The following is a 27,047-nucleotide window of genomic DNA, read 5'->3' as shown; positions in this document are numbered from 1 at the left end:
TGAATACATTAGTTTTTCAAGAATTTTGGATAAAGCTGTAAGAAGTGAGATCAGGTGGTGGTTGTTGGCATCTTACCTACCCCACTTTTTATGCAATGGTTTAACAATAGCATATTTCAGTCTAGCAGAAAAATTACACTATTGTAGTGAGCTATTAGACAAGTGGCTGAGAACCCTAATAATCCGTTTGGAACAAACTTTTAGTCTCTGTTGGAAATGCCATGAATTCCATACAAGTTTTTTCTTTTGAGTGAGTTCATTATTATTCTAATTTCAGAAGGAGAGGTTTACGAAATGCTTTTTCGGTAGTCCTGTGTAAACATAGTGAACGGAACTTCTGCACAGATGACACTGCACTTGGTAGTTCCGAGATAATAACTGCGACCACTTCCTGAAGATTTGGAGGAAGTGTCCGTTGCACTAATTATCTCGTCTTTGATCTGGGATGTATTATCTGCAAAATCTCTACCCCTCAAAAACACTTGGAAAACCAAAGAGTATTTTCAACCCATGGATCGTCCATTTCTTCCCGGTCTTTCAAGTCTCTACCACAATGGAAACTTACGATCTGATCTCCTTTACCGGCATTAAAGAATGCACTCGCTGAGTTTATCTGGTCGGTGCTCATTAACTAACAGCCAGCCATCGAATACGCTAATTTGACCTCGTGGTTTCTGTAGACCAAGATGGCCCGTGTTGATGTGGATACCCAGTTTATCCAGAATTGCCGCCCTTCCACTTTAAATGCACTATGGTGCTGGTTCTGGAGAGGAATTTGGGCTTATCAAAAAGGCTGGCGGCTATTGTAACTTCATTGATACGTATTTCAGTTCTATATAGACCACAGATGTCTTACGAAACATTTCGGGGAGCAGTACTTGTCATTTTAGTCGATCCATTGACTGACCCATTCGTTATGAAGGAGCACAATGGTGACGAGCGTCAGGTATTTATAAACGAAGGGAGCAGGCTCTAGCTCCCCTTTTTTAGTAAAACGGGAGTGGAGTTTGATTTGTGGCCGGTGTTTTGACACTGTTGAGTAGTGGAGGCCCGTTTCGTTCTTCTTAAGAAATTACTGGCACAATAGCAGGAGCTATTAAACAATAATGTCAGACTAAGCATGAAAGCCTATCGTATACTAGCACAAACCAAATTTTAAAACAGCGAATTGTAAATCTATTATTAGCGTTACGGCATAATTTCCTTAGCATGGCAAATTCATTTATGATTATTTCATAAATTAGCGATATTATCTTACGTGATATAAATTTGCTACATGAGTTTTGAGGGCTATTGAAGCTCTCAGTGGCAGCAAAAGTCTGAATATCTATTGCAGTCTGTTACTTAAAAAAAGATGAACATGTATCATGTGGCGATGAGTGGCACCAATAGCAAGTATATCTCCAGAGTAAAGATCTTTGGTACCCATTTCAAAATGGCTCTGCTGCAGAGACAGCAGAAGTAGGAGAGAGATTTGATGTATGGTTTTTTCCTGTTATTGTGATGATGTACAGCGTAGTTACTTGTCCTCTGGCTTATATATTTATTTTATTATGTGCCTTTTCGAGTCCTGCCGAATCTGCAAAAAGCGATATTGAACTAGATGCCAAAGCACAGCATAACCATCAGATTGACAGCTTAAATTTACTTTTGTATACATTCTTACTTACTTTGACAGTGTTAACCATATGGCTGTTCAAACACAGAAGATTTCGATTTATTCACGAGACTGGACTAGCTGTGATTTATGGTGAGTCAATACTTAAATATTTGTAGCGCAATAGTGTGTTAGTAAACAGTGCTTGTTGTGGCGCATTTTAAGTGTTTGTAGATGATGTATCAGACATTGTTAGTTATCAGTTCGCCAGTGTTTGGTAACTAACAGAATCGTTTATTTGTAATATGACGACGCTCAAAAGGCGAGGAAATACTCGACACGGCGTTACTTGAAGTCATTGTAGTAACATGTTGAGCTGTCAGCTAATTCACATAAATTGTGTGAAATGTTACCGCGTGTTGACAAAAAATGCCAGATTCTTTAAACGTATCTACTTTTTAAATCTTTTAAGCTATTACAAGTGACCGTCGTAATAAACAGAAGCCGCTTAATGTCCCTCACTCTGCGTTTAGAGAATTAGAAAATTTTCAGTAAAGCTTCTCACACCATCATATGTAGGATTTTTCAAAACGCCGTGCACTTTGCACATTTTATGTTTTCCATCTTCATAAACAAACAGATGCCCCAAATCCTGACTTAAATATAAGCTGGTAATAGTAAATAACTCAATCTCATCTCGAATCTTTTTTGCCACGCCGTTAAGTTTCTGCAAATCATTGTTACTCCGTGTATTATGTTTTCTGATGAAGCCAGCCTGTCCCTGATCTCGTGTTGGTAGCATTTTATTATAGGGTTCTACAAATGCGGTACCATTTTCTCTCCCTCCCTCCCTTTTCAGTGTTAATATAATCAATTTAATATATTAATAAATGTGTGTAATGTCTGGAAAAAGGTGCACCTTTATTGAGACAAACAAAATTTTTAGTATAGTCTTTATTGTGCAAACCGCCTCTCATCTCTTTGCTGCATGGAGCACTCAAGGAGAAAAGAAACGTCTACAAATAATGCTTAAATGGGGAGAAAGGTGAAGAGTGGGAGTGGTAACTGTAATAAGAAATATTTGGTAAGATTTAACATTTGAAGAATTACTGTAACATTTGAAATGTACTGAATTTGAGCCTAAAAATGAGCTTTTCAATACTGCAACCACTGAAGATAATTAAAACAGAGGAGCATGTGTCTCAGAATACATGGAGTAGGCCTAACAAAAAATAATCAAGCTGAATTTAACTTGTGTTTACATATTCATCATATTTTGTCCCCATTGGAAGAATGTTACAAAAGCTACAGATTCAGTTTCAATGTAGCATGTGTTGCTGTTTTCTGGTGTTTTACTGTGCACAAGTAAAATGCAACATGTCTTTCCATCAGCAGACACTGAAAGTCAGACTGCTAAATATATAAAATGTTCGTGAAGCATGGTTTTCTTTGCCTTTGATGAGGTATAGGCTACTGTACCACAACTGCCTATCCAGAAGTTGTACATCGAATATACCTTTTTTTATCTTTTGAGGAAGAAGACTGTGTTTTTGTCCTTTGAACACAGTTCATAAAGAAATCACTATTGACTAGGATCATGTGGTTAAGGTAAATTGAATCAACAAAGTTAACATTTTTCTAAAATGTAAATTTAAGATCCAGTTTTAGAATATGCAAGCAGTTACTACAACAGGTAATTTTATTTTAGATATATAGACTGCAGATGACTCTGCCACTGACTCAGCAGCTCACCTTATGTATCACTTGGTGGCACAGTGCACAGACACCCCCCAAGTGGGGTGTTTTATGTTCCACACCGTGTGTTAATACTACACTGAAAACATATATAAATTGCTAATAACACTAATTCAAGAAAAGCATATGGGCGGGTCCTACATAAATCTCTGCATGCTGTTCTGCACTGGTTTGAGGGGGAGGGAAAAGAACTGATTCATCTTCTGCTGTAGATGTAGCATTCTTCTGGGAAGGGGCTGCTCCTTTCTCAGTTTACAAACTGACTTTACATACCCAGTTTTTATTGTCCAGTTATCTTATGTCAGTAGACAAAAGAACTTCATTGAGCTTGTTTTTATATAGTTGAGTTACTTTCAGTTTATTAAGTGAATATTTATTGCAGTTGATAATTGAACATTTGTGTAAATTAAATTCCTATAAACAGTAGCTGGAAGTGCTTAATTTTTAAGTGCGATGTCAAGTGATCTGTGTAGTGTTGACAGGGAAGTGATTGAATTAGTAAATGTTGCATCTTGCTGATATCTGTCGTTGACAGCATATTGTAGTAACTTGGTGGTGAACTAATGAGTGACCAGAAACTTACCGCGCCCTTCTCTCACAACCAGTTGTGTTACAGCTAGACTGCATAACTCTCTTCCATTTCAGAATTGGTGATACTTGTAGAATGGGCTGTGCTGAGTGGAAGTACTTACTACACATCCACAGTATATCTTGTGAAGTGGGTGTCAGTATGTCTGTTACAATTGGACTGATGATGTTCAAGTCTAGAACAGTAATCTGTAATTCATTGCCTGATTTAAATTGAAACATCAGATCTTCTATAACAACTAGGTGACCTGTTTCTCTTGCAGAGGGGCAAATTCAGATGCGTATTTCAGTCATTTATTGTGGAGACCACTAAATCAACTTTGTTGAATACATTTTGGCAGCGTGTTGCTTGGGATGGGCTCTTCATTGTGTTACACAGTTGACAGCTTCAGCTGTGAAGCAATTTTTTTTGTCATAGCTCACTTGAAAGCTGCAAATAAAGACTCACTTAATAAACAGAGAATAAAACCACTATATAAACATGAGTTCAAAGAAGTTATTTTGATTCCTCACATCTTTACACAATTAGGAACCAGTTTCTCTCTAGCAGTGTAGAACAATCTGCAGAGATATACATCGATTCTGTCCTTCTGCGTTTCTTGAGTCAATATGTTAGTAATTCATATCTATATTCCATGTAGTGTTAATGCACGTTGTGGAAAATGAGCACCCCTGGGCACGTTTGCACATTGGGTTGCCAGTGATTCAAAAAGTGAGTGTCAGATTTCTTTGGTGTATATGATTACCTGTCTGAAGTGGCACTGTGAGTAAATGATACTGACTATGAGATAACAGAGTTAATACTGGCATTACTTGTACAGCTGCAGCTACTGCCACCACTAGTGGTGGTGAAGATTATACTAATAATGACAGTAATTATGATGTTAATAACAGTGATAGTGGCAGATATAAGAATAATTTACAGTGCCTTCATTTCTTCCCACTTCACCACTGGTGCTCTCTCTTTCTCTCTCTTTCTCTCTCTCTCTCTCTCTCTCTCTCTTCCACACTATTATTTACACATGACACATTGACTGTTCATCTTCTGTTCCTTTGCTTTGTACAGTGTGTGGCATCTGGTACGTCCAGAATGCACCACCACTTAAGTTGAACCTTGTGGTCTATCCATTGGGTTGGTAGGTCATGAATTGAGAAATGGTCCTCCACCAATTACAGACATAGTCCACATCAATGATAACAACAATTAAGAAAGATTACAAAGTCAAAATTGTCATTACAGTAACTCTGTGCTGGTATGCATTGTGGTACTGCTAAATATACTGCAACAACTGTTCTGCACTATTGTACTCATTCTTTGTTGCTAATAGTTTGTCATGGGAAATAGGGATGGTGAAATCAATGACAGTATTCATGTAGGTTGGATTTTTCGTTCGTAGGGTTTCAAAAGGATAATTGAGTAGATACAGCAGAGGATACATTGGGTTCATAGCCATTGTTGCTGTTGTTGCTGGGAGCCATAAAGTTAGCTCTGAGATGTCACTTGGTCTCATTTAGTGGAATCCCATTTCTCTGATTGCAGTAATTTTGTTCCTGCTGAGTGTCCTTTGCTCATAGCAGGTAGGACTGCTGATATTTTCAAAAATATCAGGACTCCAATATATTGATATTTTACATTATTGGCCCTCAAAATATCAAAATATATTATCAATATATCAGTGAAAGAAATGTCGCATATATATTTAGAGAAAAATATTGTGATATTTTATCAATAACCCTAGTAGCAACTGGTGATGACTATTACTAAGTTGTACTCTGAATACGCCCAGCAGGGTCCTTCTCTCTGAATCTGTCGTGTGCCCACCCTCCCAAAATAGTTGTTTCATATTTCCATATCCCTGTGAATGTTTGAACCACCATGGAAGGGCATACAGTAACCTTCCCTGTCTGGCATCGGTGCAGTTCTTTTGCTACTGCCAATGTCTTTCTGTCTGACATAACTAGCAGAGTCTCCTTTGTTCTAATATGTAGAAATTTCATGAAGTCCATTATTTTACTGGCTATGGATATATCACATAGCATTTGTGTCTACCATAAGTACCTGATACTCCAGTCACCATCTTCTCTTACCATTCACCCTAACTTCATTGGAACTTACCACTGTGTTCAACGAACCTTTCCATCACACTCCTGGTCTTGTGACATGGTGTCTTATCATGTTGAAAAGTCTCACTGACGTTGGGAAACACGATCGTCATGAAAGGGTGTATGTGGTCTGCAACCAGTCTATGATACTCCTTGGCCATCATGATGCCTTGCACTAGCTCCACTGTACCCATGGTTGCCCACATGAATGTTTCCCAGAGCCCAATGGAGCTGCCACCAGCTTGTCTCCATCCCACAATACAGGTGTCAAGGAGCTGTTCCCCTGGGAGACTAAGGACCGTGCCCTCCTATCGGCATGATTAAGAAGGTATTGGGATTTGTCAGGCCATGCAACACTCTGGTACTGCAGCAACACCCAGTGTCGATAGTCACATGCCTATTGGAGTCATAGCTGCTGTTGCCGTGGTATTAACAATGGCACATGTATGGGTTGTCTGCTGCGGAGGCACACTGTTCAGTGCACTGTGTGTTCAAATACACTTGTGCTCTGTCCAGCATTAAAGGGTGATGTTAGTCCCTGTCCTATTTTACCGATCTGCTTAGCCAGCAACATCCAACATCTATAATGAGGGGTGGCCACCCAACACTAGAACATCTGGACATGGTTTCACCTTGATGTCATCTCATGTTGAGACACCACAGCACTCCTTGAACATCCGACATATAGTGCAGTTTCTGAAATGCTTGTGCCAAGGCTCCAGGCCATTTCAATCTGCCCTCAGTCAAACTCGGATTGCGCATTTTCTGTTTTCTACACACGGACAGTATGCTCGCTGATACTACATGCACTGTGTGTGTGTGTGTGTGTGTGTGTGTGTGTGTGTGTGTGTGTGTGTGTGTGTGTGTGTGTGTGTCTGACTTGCGGTCATCACTCGCCAGGTGACTCTGCTATCAGCTGGACAGGTTTATATTGATAGTAGGTAGTCATAATGTTCTGGCTTATCAGTGTCTGAGACTCAGCATCTCTCTGTCTCCATCATAGATTAGTACTTGTTTGCTTCGTTGAACTTTGGTGTGCCATAGGCAACAGAATGTTCTGCCCCATCCATTTTGTGACTTAACACTCAGTGAAGGCATCATTGCTCATGATGCATGGCAATACAAATTTCTTTTCATAATTTGGGAGAACTAATATTGGTCCAGTTATTAAAAGTTCTTTCAATTGACTGAATGTGTCTCATCACTGTGCCAACCATTGAAACTTAACTCTTCATAGATAGTGAGTGGCCGTGCTATTTCTGCTAATTTGCTAGACCTAAGGAAGACTGCAACTCCTTAGACCAAAAATCTTATATGCCTTTTATTATTCTGTAATCTGCCTGGAATCCCTCACAACTAATTACTACACTACTTCTATCACTTTTCTAAACTGAATGCTAGGTGAGCCATGTCCAACTGCTTAAACAGTTCCCTTAGCCATTATCCTTGCTCTTCTGTGTTCTTTTCAGAGAGAATTATTTTATCTAAGTACACCATGCATTGCCTAAATTTCAGTACTTCCAGAGGTTCATCTAAGTGGCAGTGAAATATCACTGGCGCATTTTTCAATCCAAACAGCATTAATAGGTAGGGTGCCTACTGATGATGATCTGACAGATTCATACATTCTGTCTGTGTGGGAGACTCTAGTGCAACCTTTAACAGGTGAAAATGGCAGAAAATATCGGTGTTGCCTCATATTATCCAAAGTTTGTGTTATATATAGAACTGGACGTGCACCTGTAATCATACTCTTTTTAAGGTACCAATGATCATAACAAAAGTGATGGGAGTCTGCCCATGTGAACATTTTACAGGACAATGGATGTGCCATGAGACTTACTCTCCTTAATAATTCTGCGTCAAAGCTGTTGATGAATTCTTCCATGATTGCTTGCAGATATGCTGTATATGGTATTATTTGTGATACATAGTAAGCTTATTTTCATTTAGAATTTTATGTTGTCATTGGGATTGCTAGCAAAGACCCATGAAGATTTTGCAGAAGCTCTTGTTCTAACAGTAACTGCTCTATCATAGTCTTATCTCTGTTTCCCAAATGCACTACCATCTCGCATAATGCAGGTAAAGTGGCCACTTGCTTAATATTCAGGTCTGAATTTTGCTCTGTCTAAACTATTTTCCTGCAAAATCTCAAGTTGATGATAATCAATCCTTTGTACAGTTCCGTGAACCCAAAATTGTCAGTCACAATGGACACTACCTGCTTCCTTTCAAACTCCTGTACACGTACAGCACTCCTGCATTCAAAACACCGTGCCTTACGTTATTCCTCTAACAGCCCAATAAGATAATACATTCATTGGCAAATTAGTTCCTATGCTTACACTCAATACTTTCCTTTTATTGAGCGATATTTTATTTTGTGGGTTGATCCTAAGTGATCGTGTATAGTCAAGGTGACTTACATGACATGTGAGGCATGCCTTGGGCAGTTTGGTATTCCTGGCAGTAGTAGCTAATTGAGCAATGTACCATCCAACTGTACTATGAACTGTTCTTGGTCAACTTTAGCATGATGTTTAAGCAAGAAATCTAACCCTAAGATTGCAAAGTAAACATTGTCAGTATGAGATAAAACTTCCTACAACCAGGAAGTGTTTTGCCCAAACCTAAAACCCTAACAGCGATGAACCAAGTGAAATGAAGTCATTTCCTTCCACTGCACTTAACCTACCTCATGATTTCCAAACTTGCTACAGACACCTGCAAACCCATTTCCAATAAAAACATATGGTCTTCCATCAGCTAAGTTATCAAAGCAAAATTCCATCACTACACATGTTTTGGCTGTGCATACATTTACTGGGAGTGCTGCACAGTGGGTGTGGTGGCCCCATTTGTGTTGTAACAGTGAGTTAACAGTCCTACCCTGTGTCCACCTGTCAGGCCCCTGTTAGACTTTTGTCTGCAGTCCCATCTGGATATCGAAGTCATTTGAATTTCTTAAATTGTGGTTCACAATATTGCTGCCATACGTGACCTGTTTCTCCTTTTATGTAACATGCACATCCCATGGTAAAAATTTCCTTTCTGTCGTGAATTTGGGTATTGTCATTTTGTATCAACTTGTATCTGCTGACTATAACTTTCTAATCATGTCCACAAAGTTTTTGATAAACTGCTCCTGTTCTTGTGACACATTGTTCAATGTCCTGTTGTTCCCTGTAACACCCACACTTATTTTGTCTCCTGTGTTGCTGCACGAAGCCTGCTCTTGGAATTTCAAATTAGAGAATTCCTTAACTCCTTGTAAACCATTATGCATGCCTCAAGATCTCCCAGCAAACTTAATATGGACTTATTTAAAAGCTGTTCCTCCAACCAATACTCCACCTTTTTGGCTGTTAGCCGATTGCCTGCGACACATCCTGCCCTGCCTTACATGAGAAAGGAGAGTCTAGAGTAGCAGTACTAATTCTCAATGGATACTGACTCTCTGGACAAGAACTGGTTGGTCCTACCCTTTCTCAATGCATCCAACTCCATGTGCAGCGGCATATTGTCTGCGTTTGCACCGTCTCGCTGAATAAGGTCCAAATCACCTGTGTGGTGATAACCTTCTTCAGCTCTGGTTAGTTCGTTGCAAAGCCTGCGTTCACAATATAAGGAAAAATACAACAGGAAAGTAACCACATCAACACCACAATCCTATCTCCTGCCACTGAAGATACCTAATTGTTACATCTGACCACTAAATGTGACCATTCCATACATTCTCCAGGATAATGCCCAGGGTGCCTATTCAGGTGATTGAATATTGTGTGTCTAACTCTACCACATGCAAAATAATCATTTCCTCTCAACAAGTTGAAGTTTTGCTGCAGATTGCCACCCCATGATGTTGCTCATAGGTATTAGAACACCTGACACCAGTATCACAGTTGTCAGATACCAGTGTTGGAGGGAGATCATTTTTAACTCTAGAGTGGTGTGTGCAGGAAACTGAAATCCAACCCTAAGTACACAATGACAACAACCTTTTTTATTTGATGCCTTCATACAGAAGGTGGATGGTTGTGGCACAGTAGCTGAAGATAGCATGTAGTGAGGAAGTACACAGAGGCAGCAGAATGCTGTGGTGGGACAACAGCAGCTGGTGTTGATGCCACACTTGCTGATGCATGTTGGATGTCAGCTCTGCTGCAAGACCTTGCGGTTGTGCTTGCATACATTGCACGTGGCCTGAGGCAGAGACTGGCTGACATGTCAGGTGATGACATCCACTGAGTGTTCTCATCTCTGTGGATCCAGGTTGAAGGCCAGATCCATCAGGGCTAGCTGATGGTTCATAGACCAGCAGCTTCGCCTGATTGATGATGCTGATAGACAAGACCATAACAGTTTGGCCACACATTTGACTGACCAATGGACCAGATACTATGATTGTCAAATGCACAGTGTCGACAGAAGCCCACTGCGGCTGATGTAGGAGCATACAAAGGGGTTTACAGCATAATGGTGTAAGTCAATTTTGCTCATTTTGAGGAATTGAACTTTCGTGAAGCATTGCATAGAAAAATCAGGTAAGTTTAATAGGAGTATGTACAGGTATATTGAATATAATAATAGATAGTATTAATATTGGATGATAAATTAAATGTAGTTTTTTTTTCACCATACTTACTATAAATTCTGTGAGTTTCTGTTTTAACTAACAATATCACTGTTAGTTACCAATACTTCAGTACAATAAAATGTAGTAATATTAATAGCATCATCAGAATTTTGTATAAATTACATAAATTTCCGTTTGATTAACATAAAAATATATCTGTTGTCTTTGCCCTCAGAAGTTACATGGTGATCAAGAGCAATGTATGGTACAAGTCTAACATGTCCTTTTTCTTCAGATTACTGACTGTTTGTATTTCACAGTAGTGGTTCCTATTTTATACTTTTGAGCTGGACTGATGTCCCTTCTTTCCTGTTTGTATATCCGAGATGAAAAACTCCATATCAGCATTCACAGTTGTCTTGTAATGTACCATTGTAGGTTCAAATCTTCTATGCTGCAACCACTGAATTTGTAGCCAAGAGACTGAACACTTTAATTCACTAGTTTTGTACATCAAGACATTGTCATCAGAAATTTGAAAAGTTCTCAGGAAATATTCTTACAGACTTTAACTGAGTAATTCTGAGCATGTAAATAGTATTTGTTAATACAAGTCTTTGGAGGACAATATCCTTTTTGTGGTCTTCTTGCTGCAGGAGATTCTGTCTGAGTCCACATAGGTAGGCATTTTGAGAGTTAGAAAATATCATTTTTCAAAAACTTTAAAAAAGTCCATTCTTTTCTTCTTCACTTATTTTTGAAGCAAATTGTAGTCTACTGTAGTGATCATCTTTACAAAATATTTTAACAGGAACTGTTTTACATTTTCTGGTACTGTATGCTTTACATAGATTCCTTTTTCAGTTTCATCTCTTGTCTTCCTTTTGTCTCTGTCATTTTCTTCCATATGATTTCTGTTGATCATCTTCTTCATTAGACTCACTTTCAGATGTATTGCATCGTGAAGCAGAATCCGATATTTCTCCCTCTTCATTCATGATTACTCTAACTCTTTCTGCATTATTCATATTACTATGAACATAAGCTCAAGCATCAATAACAACTGCCAGTTAATCATGCTAACAGCTTAGACAACAATAAAACAATATAACCGTGTCTGAAAACAGTCTAGTCACTGTTACCACACAAGACTCACCAGAAAACAGTTTAGACAGTGTTATAATACAAAACTTACCTGAAACTAGTTTTGAAGGTGATAAAACAAACTTTTCTGTGTGATGGTGGTGCTGGTGGTGATAAAGAAAGGAAAGCTTCCCAGTGGTGGAATAGAAAATCTTATTTTGTTTCATGGTACTGTGGTGCAAGCCAGACTGCTTCGCTTTGCTACAACGTCTGTTGTACAAACCATTTCTCAATAGAACTTGGGGTGCCAGCTATGATGCTATTGTGCATACAAAGACATGCATCATTATGTCCTACAAAAGAGTGCAGCATATACTACGTAACATAGTATTTAACTCATTTTTGTCAGAATCTGACTGACACCATTGTGCCATAAATCCCTTCATATATACTCACTCCAGCTGGGTGTATAACGAGATTGGTTTCTGTCATGTATTCGGCTTTGGAAATGCGGCTTGGTGCCACAGCATGTAACAATCTCTTCCACTGTTAATCGGAGAACTCTGTGTTACAGAACGTACGTCAGCATTATTGCCACATCCGGTTGCAGGCTTATGTATGTTGCTGACCCGCATGCTCCTTGGCTGGCTGTCAGAGACTGAATGAGCTTGATGCTGCTACAAAGGAAACTTAAATAAATCTTCCTAGAAAAGAAAATCACAATAGAATGAACAACAGATAAGAGGAAAGCCAGTATGAAGCAACAAAGGGAAGGATGAAAGGTGGAAGGAATATATAAGAGTCTTCTTCTTTCTTCTTATTCTGCTGCTTTTAAGTCCTTATTGGACCCTTCAGTCAATCATTTTCTGGTCATCTTCCTTGATAGATTTTCTTTCCAAATCATCCAGTATCTTTTCATTCATCCATATGTGTTTTGTCATTGCTCGTCTGTAAATACCTTTTTTATTGTTGCTTGTTTGTCTGTTTTTGGTTTAAATCTTATGTTTATTTTTCTCTGTTTCCTTAAATTTTCTGCCCAGGGTTAACTGTAGCTCTTTCATATTCTCCCCGATTTCCTTTATCCTACTTGTTCATTCATGTTCCAAAGTTTCTTATAATTTTTCTTGATGATCTGGTTTGTGGTGGCCTCATAACGTGACCAGAAAAATAGCTGTTTTTTCCGTGTAGTATCTGTAATGGGCTCCAGTTCACTGTACACTACTTCATTTGGCACTACGCTCGATTGTCCATCATCTTTGTATTTCTGATTCATGCATGTTCTAGCTAGTCTACTCTGTACTTTTAGGGTTTTTTCGATTCAATTTTTCTGTGTGACTTTGGAAAGAGTTTCACTTCTGTATGTCACCTCTGATTGGATCACCAACTTGTAATGTTTTAATTTATTTTTGATAGGTAGACATTTTTATAGTATGCGCTTTTTGTCATTTTGTTAGTTCTTACTTGTCATTTAGGTTTCTTGTACAGGTAGCATGTTAAAATTTCTTGTGGGTATTTGAATTGTTTCATTATTTTTACTTTCTTGTTATTGATAGTTATGTGCTTGATTACTAGTGGACGTGTTAACATCATCGCAGCCTTCTCAAGTGATAGACCTATCTGTAGTCCTATTTTTTGTGCATTAGTTTCTAGGAAGGTTATTTGATTTCTGTCTTCTTAAATGTTTTTAGCTAGTAATGCTAAGTCATCTGCAAATCCCAAACAATTTATGTTTATTTGATCTATCTTTGTTTCAATTGTTATGTTTTTAGGATTTTCCTTGTTTTATTTCCGCATCAAATACTTGACTGCATAGTTGAAAAGCAATTATGATAAACCATCTCCCTATCTTAACCCTCTCTCTTAATCCTTTTTTTAATCTAAGTGGCTCAGATATATATGAATAAATAAAAGAAACCTGATGACAATAGTCTGGACAGTGAAGTGAATGAAGATGAAATGGACAGTGTCATACTGTGAGAACAGTTGGAAAAACACTGAAGGACATATGTTGAACCAAAGTACCTGGGCTAGATGACATTTCCACAAACTTTTAAGACAGTTGGGAAGCAACAATGACAGAATAGTTTCACCTGGTATATGGGACATGTATGACAGGTGAAATAACCTCAGACTCAAGAAGAATATATTTTCCAATACCTAAAAAAGAGACTTGCTGATAGGCATTGTTATTACAGAACTATTAGTTTAATAATTTACAGTGGCAAAATACGGACACAAATTATTTACAGAAGAAAAGAAAAATTAGTGGAAGATCTGTTTGAGTTCTAGAAAAATGAAATGTGCTTGGCAATACTGATTTTATGACTTAATGTAGAAATATTTTGATGAAAGGTGAAATAAAAAGTGAATATCACTCACAGATTAGGCCTTAGGCCTGTACCGACTTGTCAACTGCTACGTTCTAGGCAATACGAGGAGCACTCTATGGTTGTGGGATGTGTGATCCGCATGTCGCCAGTCCCACCAGCCATTATTGCCAGTAGATGAATCTTGGTGATGCTGCTGCTTCTTTATTGAAGGTGCTTCTCATTTAGTCTCATGAGGTGACTGGACCTAGTTTCTAAACTCCCTAGCTCACAAGGAGAGTTTCCCAATGGTTGGATTGACTTTTTAGAACCATCTGTATGGTGATGTAGGTTAAGATCCCAGATATTACACACCACAGCCATTCACCATAGTGGGCCATTATTTGCAAGTAATCAACCAAAAAGAAATTCAGAATTTTATGTGATGCTCAGTAATGTTAAGAAAATTTTATATTGAGTGGCTGTGTGGTGTAATGGATGGGATAAGACCTCCAACGTACAGATGGTTGTGAGTTTGAATTTTTAAGTTTTTATTGCAACAACTTTGATAGCTATTTTTATTCAGTTAATTGGTGTAAATGTAACTTTTATTTCTGTTCCATTGTCACATCATTTTAATTCTTGTATTAACTTCTTCATTTGGTCTCATTTTTCTTCCTGTTGTTCTTTTTCCACATGGAATCTTTGTTCATGTGATTTTAATTCACCTTAGGTATTAATTTTGATTTAATTTCCATCATTTCATTATGCCATTTTTTTCGTCCTTGTTACTGCATTCATTATTTATATTCCTCATTTCACTTGGTTTTACTTATGATCCATTGTTCTGTTTAAACCTTCATCTGCATTATTTTGTCAGTAGAGCAATAGCAATTTAGGCTGTTTACCATCCAAAAACCTGTACATCCTGTAACAAAAAATACAGTGTTGACACCATTACCCAGTTGTTACAAGTAAATTATTTCGTCTTTTATTTTTAAAAGACAGATCAGAATTTCAAAATATTGTGATAAATATAATTAAATACACATTCATAAACATTATAAACTAAATAAAAATAGTGATCAAAGTCATTTTGATAAAGATTAAACATAAAAATAAAAATTAAAGCCCTTGATAAGATTTGAAACCACAGTCTCCTGCACTACACCACAGAACTGCTCTTACAAAATACTACTTTCTTAAGTGGCACATAAAATTCCGGATTTATCTACATAACGGTATAGATGGTTTCAAAAAGTTGATCTCCCCACTGGAGACCTCTCCTTTTCAGAAAAAAATCTGGTGTGGCACTGGGAATTGAACCTGGATACTTGGCTACAGAGGCAGCCAGATGCAGAAAGGCAAACACATTTATAGCATGTGTTGGCTGGCACACACTATTTGGAAGTTTTTGGGTTAAAATCCTGGCAGAAGGTTATCTACAAGTGTGCAAAAATTACACTGCAGTCACAAGTCATGAAATGGAGACAGTAATTGAGCAGGGAGTGAGACAGGGTTGTAGCATGTCCTCCTATTACTCAGTCTGTACGGACATCAGGCAGTAAGATTAAGGAAGAATTTGGAAATGGAATTAGTGTTCATGGGGAAGAAATAAAATTTTTAAACTTGCTTATACTGTAATTCTGTCAGAGCTGACAAAGTTATTGGAAGGTCAACTGAATTGAATGGGTAGTGTCTTGATGAGGCTATAAGATGAACATCAAGAAAAGTAAAATAAATGTAATGTAGTTACATAAATTCTAAGGGAATCAAATAAATAGGCGATGTAAGTGAGATACAAAACGCAGTGTGTGTGTGTGTGTGTGTGTGTGTGTGTGTGTGTGTGTGTGTGTGTGTTGTAGCCCATCATAGGATTTCTTCTTAAAACTGGCAAGTGTTCATTCTCTTTTGTATGCGCCTGTCCTCAACTCTGTACTACTGCTATTAATTTAAAGCAGAGTGCTGTTGTTTAGCTATCAACAGGGTGATGGATGAAGCCTTCGACTAGCATGGCAGAATATTATTGAACAGCCTCCCACTAAACTGAAAGAAATTATTTTCATGCTGGAAAGGCAGAGTTAAGTGTTCATATACTTGTTGAAGAGACATGAGCCGAAACTGAGTGTAGCAAAGGAAAAACAGAACTGCCGAACTGTTTTCAAATGTTTGTTTATAAAGGAACATCCAGGAGTACTGCCCAGTTTAATTACTGTGCCATTGCAAAGATGAGTGTTAGAGGTATTGGTGTCAGCAGTGTTGAGAATCACCTGAAATTGCTAAAACTGAAGAAAGCTCCAGTAGAACCTGCAGTGGAATCCATGCCAGATCCCAAGTTAGCCACTGAGTTAGCTCCTCTTTCAGTAGTAGTATTAACTATGGTCAGTAATTACAAGAAAGCACAAATCACACTCATCTACAATAATGGTAGCAGAAGTGACCCACAAAACTAATGTCCAATATCCTTGGCTTCCATTGCTTGCAGAATTTTAGAACACATACTGAGCTCAAATAACATAATAGGCAACATATGGCTGTGTTCTGTATGCTAGAACAATTTAAATAGCTATTGAAGACCTCTGTAAAGCATGATCCAGTTATAATTTAGTAACACAAGAATAATTATGAAATTATACAGTAAAAAGGTGGAAATAATAAAGACAAGTAACACAGAACAAGTGTTTAATCGCATTCAATTCATCAGTGCGAGAAATACAGTACCAAAACAAGTAGAGAAACAATACAGGCATTTATGTCTGTGGATGGGGTACCAGATCAAGAAAATTCAAAGACACTTAGAATATATTGATCCATTAGTTATAGATGAATATAAGATTAAAATTAACACACAACAGCCAGAAATACTAGTCTGCTCCAAGGCCCATAAACAATAAAATTTGAGAAAATGAAGTAACAGTTTAGGTTTAGAGAAGCTCAGGTATGCAAAAGTGGGGCAGAATTGTTTGATGTTTTTTATGGCTGTGAAATGTGGACAGTGGACAAATTTGAAGAGACATCTCTTGAACAATTTGATGTATGATGCTGGAGACCACTGTTGTGGATAAAATGAATGGAAATATCCACCAACCAGGAAATCATTGAAATAACTCATGAAGAGAAAAAAATCATCAAAAAATGAAGCAGACTAGACATCTAAATCATTTTCATAATACGCCAGTGGACATAATTAGTTACAGCTTCACACAGCAGTATACCAACTTGGTTCCATTTTTCATTGTTGAATTCATTGTACTTTAGTTAGAGCATACATTATCTATTTAGAGCACTTTTTTTGTAACTTTTGGCAACATGTCTGGAATAGTATCTTGGAATTAAGATGGCTGTCTTTTATGCAGCACCCTACTTGAATTCTCTTGGGTGGCAGTTAATTTTCTTCTTTTTTTTTTTTTTAAATAGTGAGAATATTATGTTTTAACTGCTCTTCTGAAAAGTTCTGTATTGGTTGAGAATCATCATGTATATAGTGGAACATCGGAGAAAATTTCTTGCAGCCGTGATTACACCATTTAGTAGCTTTCAGGGTGTCAATCATTCTTGTCAACATCTCTTAAGTGCAAGAGAAAAAAAAATGGTTTTTGTAACATTCATCTGAATTCTTCATGAAATGTACTGGCAAGAATAATGTTTATCTTCCTTTTCCATGTAATGAACATTTGATTGCAACAGTTGTTCTGTTACATGCAACCTTGCCATCCTCATAGTCGTAGGAACCACTGTCATGTTACTTAGCATCATTCCAAAATAATGTACACATCAAGGACATGTCATGTGGAGTACTAGTTGCCCAAGTGTAAGCAGTCACTTACGGATCAAATCAGACAAGGATAATGGTGTTGGGACGGTGCTGATCTACTGGAAAATACATCAGTGGTGACATGGAAATAAAAGCTAACTTTTTAATACCATGAATAATAATATGGAAATCAGCATTGGGTAAATGAGGAATGTGCTACATCATGCTCCCAGTGACTGAACAGCTAAGACGCAGGCTTCTGATTTGGAAGGTTCATGCTCTGTTTGGCCATTCTAATTAAGTTTCCCCAAATAATTTCAGGGAAACGCCAGGATGGTACCAAGACTAACCACATGTCCTGTCCCCTGTAAACATTTCTTTATATGAGGGTTGGAACTTAAACAGTGGCAACTATTATTCACAACCAGTACAAAAGAGTTACATGTTTGCTCCTGTTACTGTCCTTCAAAGTACTCACAAGCGTTGTGTAGAACCCATTGCCAGCGATATAGAAGGCATAGTATACCGTCAGCACTGGCTGTTCTGTTGATGGTGTGAATCGAGCAGTGTAGAGTTACGATGATTCTCGTATACGACTGTGATGGTGTTATCCCAACACATTATGTTCCTCCACGGCAGACCATCAATACACAGTATTACTGTTCGTTTTTGGAGCACCACCTGCAACCAGCTTTGGGAAAGAAGCACCGACACTTTCTGCGCAACACACCCATCATTTTGCAGGACAATGCACATGCACATACAGAGCAAGCTGGGACTGGAAAGTAATGCACCATCAACACACACCCCGGACTTAAGTCCTTGTGACTTTGATTTGGTTCCGAAGATGAAGGAACCACTTCATAGCATTCGCTTCAGAACTGTCCCAGAGATTCAACAGGCAGTAGACCGCTCCATTCGCACCATCAACAGAACAGGCTCTGCTAACGGTATACTGCGCCTTTCACATCACTGGCAACGGGTTTTACACAAAACTGGCAACTACTTTGAAGGACAGTAACAGGTGCAAACATGTAACTCTTTTGCATTGGTTGTGAATAAATAGTTGCCACTATTTAAGTTCCAGCCCTCATATATGTATATACTGGGTGGTTATAATTAAACTTTCCCTGTTTAACACATTATAACATAGAAACTAATCACGTATCAGTACCAAACTTGGTAGCATTAACATTATTGTCCAGAGTATGGGGTGCATGATTTCCACGCATCACAGTGCTACCATCCAGTTCCAACTATGGTCACCTGGTGCTGTCATCATGATATATAGTGTGTCACACCTGACCAGTTACAGTGCACATGACGTGTCAACATGAGCTTGGACAAAAGGAGCAGGGCATTATTGGTGAAGCACTACTATCAAAACAATAATGCTGCAGCTGCACTGCGAGATTATCATTGGCTGAAAGGATTACTGAAGGGTCCTCTTTCTGTAACTGCTGTGTGGAGCATGACGAAATAGTTTGAATCGACTGGAGAACTGAGCTTTTGCTCTAGGAAGAGGCCGACAACAGGTTGCACCACAGGTGGTTGATGAAATCGCTGTTGCTGTGGCAGACAACAGTGTAAAATTCCTGATCATCAGGCAGTGCGCATGTTGTGTCATGACACTTGAACATCCCTTGGTCCATTGTACGGAACGTGTTTCGAACCATTTTCAAATGGTATCAGTACACAACTGCATCGTAAAGAAGCTTCCACCACAGGACACATGGCTGTCCAGTTTCTTGTGCAAGGATTGAAGTTGACAAGGGACCATCTAATGGACAGACTAAGCACATTTTTCTCTGACAAGTGAAGTGAATGCCCAGAATTGCCAAGTGTGGGGATCTTCACCTCCAGTCACTGTGCATGAAGTACCTCTGTATGTTGAATGTATCACCAGGTGGTGTGGCTTCACGGCTATGTTCATCATTGGCTCATTCTCTTTTGAACAGGTTAGTGCTCAAGGACCAAAGAAATGCAATGTGACTGGCCAGTGTTTTTGCGATACACTTCGCCAGCATGTCATACCTGCCCTACAGGAGGGAGACACATTGAACTCAACAGTTGTCAAGCGCAATGGGGTCCGCCGCACATCACTCATGAAGTTCACCTAGTTCTCTGAAACACGTTTGGAAACGATTAAATTATCAGTCGATCATTTCCAAATGCTTGGCAGGCATGATCACCTGATCTCACTCCATGATTTCTGGTTGTGGGTCTACCTGAAGAGAGGGTTTACGAGGGGAACATTCACACATGTGCTGATCGGAAGTGCAGAATATCATAAGAGGTTGCCAGCATACCTACAGACATGCTTCGTTCTGCCTTGCTGAATGCAGTTCTGCACTTTAAGACTCTTCTGGACACTGATGGGCATTAAGTTGTGCAATTTATTTACAGTAGTATTATTTCCAGAAGATCTGTAGATGACGTCTGGACTCTGTCAAAGCCTCTCATTGAGGAAATAAAAATAAAAATACTAAAACATAGATCTTGGCTGACAAGTATTCCTGTTTTCCAAATATCAGAACACTATAGCAACATGTGCAATTTATATAAATTACTGTGTCGAAAACATACCTGACCGGTTAGCCGTGCAGTCTTATTTACTACTTTCTGGAGAGGAAGGCATGCCAATCCCCGGCACGAATCTGCTAGGCGGATTAGTGTGGAGGTCTGGTGTGCCAGCCAGTCTGTGGATGGTTTTAAAGGCAGATTTTCCATCTGCCATGGCGAATGCAGGCTGGTTCCCCTTATTCCGCCTCAGTTACACTACGTTGGCGATTGCTGCCCAAACACTGTCTCCATCTGGTGTGGGACATTCCCGGGGACTCCACTGGGGGGCCAAACCGCACAGTAACCCTGGGTTCGGTGAGGGACGGCGGTGGGGTGAGTGGACTGCTGTAGCGTGTTGTTGGGTTGTGAACCACTGCGGGCTATGGCAGGGAAGAAGCCTCTCCGTCATTTCTAGGTCCCCAGTTCCATACAATAAAATGTTGAAAACATAATGCTGCCTCATACTAATTGGAACTGAAAGCATCCTTTTTTTCTTTCAAGGCCTTATTGTGGGAGCTCTTATACGATATGCTGGAAATGCCAGTTCTGTTGTACACATGACTGTTGTACCTGAGAAAGACAAATATAATCTGTCTTTGCCTCCGGATTCCTTATGGCTACGTTTTCCAAACAAAGGAGGGTCACCAAATGTTCCAAACAAGACGTATGCCTATACATTCAGAGGAGAAATTGATGTTGATGACAGTGAAATTGAACTTAAGGTATGTATCTGCCATTCTACATTTTAGAGAGACTGTTATAGAATATTTCTTTATAATCATTTAGCTACAGAATACCCAGTATATGTACTATAATTTTGTTGATGTTTTGTAAATAAAAATTTTGACAGCAGATTTTTGTACCGTCAATAGTGGAACGTTATCTTGTTGAATATAATCCAGATTGTGATTGTACTTTGATTTCTGGGCACACACAAACTCATTGCAATACCTACAACCAATGTGCAGTTAACTCTTATTACTTAATTTATTGCCTCAGGAAACTCGAAGGTGTTTAAAATTCCTGTTAAAGTTCCGTTCATATCTGTGCTTGATGACAAAGCCATTCTGCCAAGTTGAAGTGTGCTAATAGGAGACAACACATCTTTTAGCTGCAATCTGTACATCAGGATTCTTTTTTCTTTTGTTTTCTTTCTCTCTCCAAGAAATGAGTATTGGCAGTGAAAATGTACTGCCTTGGTATGAAATAACAAAATTCATCTGTAATAGGATGTAAATGATGAGGAACATCAAATTTGATGTTCATGTCATACGTGCTTTTTGGAATTGTCTTCTGCTGGTAGCAGTCAGCTGCTGCTGTAACTGCCTAGTCCCAGCAGTGTAGAGGACTTCCTTTTGGACGTTTCCTCTGTCAAACTCCACTTGAGGACTGCTTTCATCCCCCATAGATTATATCTGCTTGCTATAGGTCATACGAATGACCAGAGTTAATGATCATCTACAGTGGGATCAGACAATGAGATGCAAATCAGCAGGTCATGCACACAGAAGCAAACAATAAAAATATTGTGGTGTTTATTAGTTACAGAGAGCAATCAGTTTGAACGCAATTGTTGTGTAAGTAATTCACAGCAAAATTTCAATGCTGAATGCACAGACTTTGTCTTGCAGAAATATATCAGGACAAGAGGAATTATACTGTCCAAAAATCTTCCATACGGAACAGAGAGGAATAGGAACAAATTATTTTATTTTGTGGCCAAATTAGGTGCTACTTTCTGCCAGATTAGTTGCAATTTTTGCCAAATTCGTATTTTTTTTTTTTTTTTTTTGCCACATTCAATGCCGTATTTTGGCCAAACTCATTACTGTTTCTTTGCCACTTCAGTGTTGTTTATTTTGCCAAATTTGTCGAAATTTTATTTGCTAAATTCATTATTATTTTTTGCCAAATTTGGGGTCATTTTTTGCCTTGCCAGATTCTTTCTTCCTTCCTTCCTTTCTTCCTTCCTTCCTTCCTTCCTTGTTCTTTTTTCCCCCCACATTCTGTGTTATTTTTTCCATGTTAAGTGCTATTTTTTGTCGGTGTCATGCTGTTTGTTGCCAAATTCAGTGCTTTGGAAAAATTCAGTTCTGTTCCAAATTTGATGTTATTTTTTCTGCCAGATTTGTTATTTGCTAAATTCCATAGTCAGCTGTGCTACTGCTCCATTAGTAATTACCTAATCATCCACTTTAGTAATAAAATTGTCTTATCAACTTCAAATCTAGATATTGTTCCTAGTCACTTGGAAAAATAATCCTATGCATTGTCTGTTTCAGGCTACATTTGATCCAGAAATATTTTTCAATATTATATTACCACCAATCATTTTTCATGCTGGTTATAGCTTGAAAAGGGTAAGTTCAGTTTTCTTCATAACATTACCTCTAAATGGCATTGTAGTCTCTTGTACTGCATAGTGATTTTCTTTTTTTTTCCAAATAGCTTTGCTGTTAAAGAACTGAATTTTAGCTGTGTTTGAAAGCTACCCAACAAAGTGAGCAACTTGATATTACTGTTCTCCAGATTTTCTTTGTATTGGAGGGGTGGGGGGGGGTATGTTTATTAATAAGTACAGGAGTTAACAGTGCTACATGTAATTTTGAGTCTCTTGTATTTTTGAAGTGGAACTTGGATGATATATCCAACACTGTGTCATAAAAAGTACTGAATATTCCAGAGCATTTTTGGGTGAAACCATTCCAATTTTCTGCACAAACTTACATTTTGTGTAATCGTAAAATTGGAAAAAGATTAAGAGGATCCTATGCTGCAGAATGTATAGAGAAAGATTGTTAAAGAAGGAAAAAGGAAAGATCTGCACTGTGATTTATTTCAACAGACGAAGATTGCTATAGGCATTAACACACAGATAAACAAATAGTGGTAGTGCAGTTAACAGCCAAAGTCACGTTCTGCAAACGAGTTCCCAGCTGTTCAACAGCATGGTCACAGTCAGTCCAGGTGAAATCCAACCATGTAAAACAGAAAGTGTGGCAATTGTTTTTATTATATCCCTTAAATAGATAACGCGATGGAACAGACTAATGAGTCTTGAAACCATGTGAAGTACTCAGGTCAAAGGTTTGTCTTTTAACAGCATTATGTCACGGGGTCTACTAACCTATTTGACTGTGGTCAGTGATACGCTACCCTTTGGTGACAAACTATCTGCAGCTGTAGACTATCTCTGACAAGATATCAATACTGCCACCCAAACTGAGGTCCCTCTCCCCTGGTATTGGTATGTAGGATTGGAAGTGACCCAGGTGGTGTCTACTAAGTTGGAAGAGTGGCATGAAGTGGGAGGGATTAGCCATATTGATGTCCTACTGTTGTGGTGAAATTGGACCTACGTTGTAAGTGGCATTTGCTTGCTGGCATATATTGTCATTGCCTGATATGTCGCAGTCCGAGCACAGTCTGTTATAAGATAGCAGTTCTGGTGAGGTTTGCCTGTTGTTAGTTCCCCGGTCACTGATACTGGTGGGGCCGTACAGCTGATAAACCAGTGGTTGTAATGCATGTGGTAAACCAGTGGGTGCAGTGCATGTACAAGCTGGGTAAGAACTGCAGTTAGTTCTGCTGTCCCCATTGCAGGCCTTCCATGCTGGTGACACTGTATATGATGCAGCCCTCAATGGGTGCCATCATTGTGGCCATCCAGGGATGTGATTTAATAAAAGTGTGTGATCACTGGGCTTGGAAACACACGTAATGCATTGTTCATGACAGACTCGCTTCTGGGTGCTGCAAGTGGAGCAGTAATTGCATCTGCCAACTCTGTAATGTTTGCACTGAACTATTCGTGTCATGTGTGGTCCTGTAAGTGCTAAGAAACAACATTAGAAGTGCTGACTATATGTCGAAATTTGTGAACTCGCTCATAATGTTGTATTAGATTTTCGATGTTGTCGTCGTCATCATCTTCAGTCCAAAGACGGATTTGATGCAGCTCTCCATGCTGCTCTATCCTGGGCAGGCTTCTTCTTCTCTGAGTAACTGCTGCAACCTACATACTTTTGAATCTGTTTACTGTATTCATCTCTTGGTCTCCCTCTACAATTTTACGCCACCCCCCCCCCCCCCCCCCCCCCGATACTTCCCTACAGTACTAAATTGACAAGCCCTTGACATCTCAGAATGTGTGCTACCAAACGATCCATTCTTGTAGTCAGGTTGTCCCACAAATTTCTTTGGTCCCCATTTCCAGTGAGTATTTCTTCATTAGTTATGTGATAGACTCATCTAATCTTCAGCATTCTTCTATTGCGCCACATTTCAAAAGCTTCTATTCTCTTCGTATCTAAACTGCTTAACGTCCAAGTTTCACTTCCATATATGGCTACCATTTCATACAAATACTTTCAGAAAAGACTTCCTCCTGACACTTAAGTCTTTACCCGGTATTAATAAATTTCTCTTCTTCAGAAATGATTCTCTTGCCATTGCCAGTCTACATTTTATGTCCACTCTGCCTCAGCCATCATCAGTTATTTTGCTGCTCAAATAGCAAAACTCATCTACTACTTTAAGTGTCTCATATCCTAATTTAATCCCCTCAGCATCACCTGATTTAATTCAGCTACATTTCGTTGTCCTCATTTTGCTTTTGTTGATGTTCATCTTATGTCCTCCTTTCAAGACTCTGTCCATTCTGTTCAGCTACTCTTCCAACTTCTTTGCTGTCTCTGACAGAATTACAATTTCACTGACATTTATTTCTGTGTCCTTTACTGCTTGCTCAATGTACAGATTGAATAACATTGAGGATAGGCTACAACCCTGCCTCACCGCCTTTTCAATCAGTGCTTCCCTCTCGTGTCCCTCAACTCTTATAACTGCCATCTGGTTTCTGTACATGTTGTAAGCAGCTTTTTGATCTCTGTATTTTACCCCTGCCACCCTCGTAAGTTCAAAAAGAGCATCCAGCAAACATGATCAAAAGCTCTGTTCAAGTATACAAATGCTATAAACATAGGTTTGCCTCTCCTTAACCTATGTTCCGTGAGAAATCGTGAGGTCAGGTTTGCCTCGCGTGTTCTTACATTTCTCTGGAATCCAAATTGATCTTCCCTGGGGATTGGCTTCCTCCAGTTTTTCCATTTTCCTGTAAAGAATTCATGTTAGTATTTTGCAGCCATGACTTATTAGACTGATTGTTTGGTAATTGTCACACTTTTCAGCACATACAGTCTTTATAATTGGAGTTGTTATATTCTTCTTGAAGTCTGAGGGTATTTTGCCTGTCCCCTACCTCTTGCTTACCAGATAGAAGAGTTTTATCATGGCTGGCTCCCCCAAAGCTATCAGTAGCTCTAACAGAATGTTGTCTACTCCCGGGACCTTATTTTGACAGAGGTCTTTCAGTAGTCTCTCAAATTCTTCACGTAGTATTATATCTCCCATCTCATCTTCATACTCATCCTCTTCCATTTCCATAATATTGCCCTGAAGCACATCTCCCTTGTACAGAGCCTCTAGATACTCATTTCAGTTTTCCTATCTTTGCTTAGGTCTGCCTTTCCATGTGACCTCTTGATATTCATACAGGTGGTTCTCTTTTTTCCAAAGGTGTCTCTAATTTTCCTGTAGGGGGTGTCAATCTTTTCCCTAATGATATATGTTTCTAAATCCTTCTTTTTAGGCAATTTTATTTCCATTTGTCTGCTTCATTTATAGCTGTTTTATATTTACCCCTTTCATTAGTTAAATTCAGTATGTGTTATGTTGCCTTAGGATTTCTTCTAGCCCTCATCTCTCTACCTATTTGATCCCCTGCTGCCTTCACTATTTCATCTCTCAAAGCTACCAATTCCTCTTGTACTATATTTTTTCCCATGCTCTTGTCAGTTGTCGCCTAATGCTTCCTCTGAAACTCTCAACCTCTGGTTCTTTCAGTTTATCCAGATCCCATCTCCTTAAATTCCTATCTTACTGTAATGTCTTCGGTTTTTATCTTCAGTGCATAACCAATACATTGTGGTCAGAGTCGGCATCTGCCACTGGAAATATCTTACAGTGTAAAATCTGTTTCCGAAATCTCTGCAGTACCATTACATAACCAATCTGAAACCTTCCTAGTCCATATTCATGTACTATTTTTCCTTCTCTTCCTTTTTCTACTATCGAATTCCAGCCCCCACCACAATTAAATTTTTGTGTCCCGTAACTGTCTGAATAATTTGTTGTGTCTGATCATATATTTCTTCAATCTCTTCATCTGTGTAGCTAATTGGCATATAAACTTGTACTACTGTGGTGGGTGTGGGCTTCATGTCTATTTTTTGCTGCAGTAATGCTGCGTTCAATGTGCTATTCATAGTAGCTTATCTGTGTTCCTATTTCCTTATTCATTAGTAAACCTACTCTTGCTCTACCCCTATTTGATTTTGTATTTATAACTCTGTATTCACCTGAACAGAAGTCCTGTTTCTCCTGCAAACAAACTTCAGTAACTCCCATTTCCCTTTTTACATTTTCTAGCCTACCTACCCAATTAAAGGAACTGACATTCCACGCTCCAATCCATAGAACACCAGTTCTGTTTCTCAGGGTTAACGGTATCCTCCTAAGTATTCCCCACCTGTAAATCTGAATGGGGGGACTGTTTTACCTCTGGAATATTTTACCTTAGAGGATGCCACACAGTAGAGGTGAAAAAAAGTATGGCTGTAGTTTCCCCTGTCATTCGCACTACCAGCACAGCAAGGCATT

The 27,047-nt window shown here is 38.8% G+C and overlaps 1 protein-coding gene across 1 annotated transcript in view; it reads left to right on the top strand.

The window, feature by feature from the left end:
* Nucleotides 1–1,425: 1,425 nt before the first annotated feature.
* LOC126355248 (sodium/hydrogen exchanger 7) overlaps nucleotides 1,426–27,047 on the top strand; it is a 148,362-nt gene continuing 122,740 nt past the window's right edge. The window contains exons 1-3 of the mRNA XM_050005533.1: nucleotides 1,426–1,750; nucleotides 20,829–21,049; nucleotides 22,610–22,687. Coding sequence (XP_049861490.1) covers nucleotides 1,504–1,750; nucleotides 20,829–21,049; nucleotides 22,610–22,687 — 546 coding nt within the window. The 5' untranslated portion in view covers nucleotides 1,426–1,503. The remainder of the gene's footprint in view (nucleotides 1,751–20,828; nucleotides 21,050–22,609; nucleotides 22,688–27,047) is intronic.

Source organism: Schistocerca gregaria, chromosome 1, assembly GCF_023897955.1.
Source record: "Schistocerca gregaria isolate iqSchGreg1 chromosome 1, iqSchGreg1.2, whole genome shotgun sequence".
In the NCBI taxonomy this organism is placed as follows: domain Eukaryota; kingdom Metazoa; phylum Arthropoda; class Insecta; order Orthoptera; family Acrididae; genus Schistocerca; species Schistocerca gregaria.
Note: the sequence above shows the minus strand (reverse complement) of the source record. Positions and strands in the feature narration are given on the sequence as shown.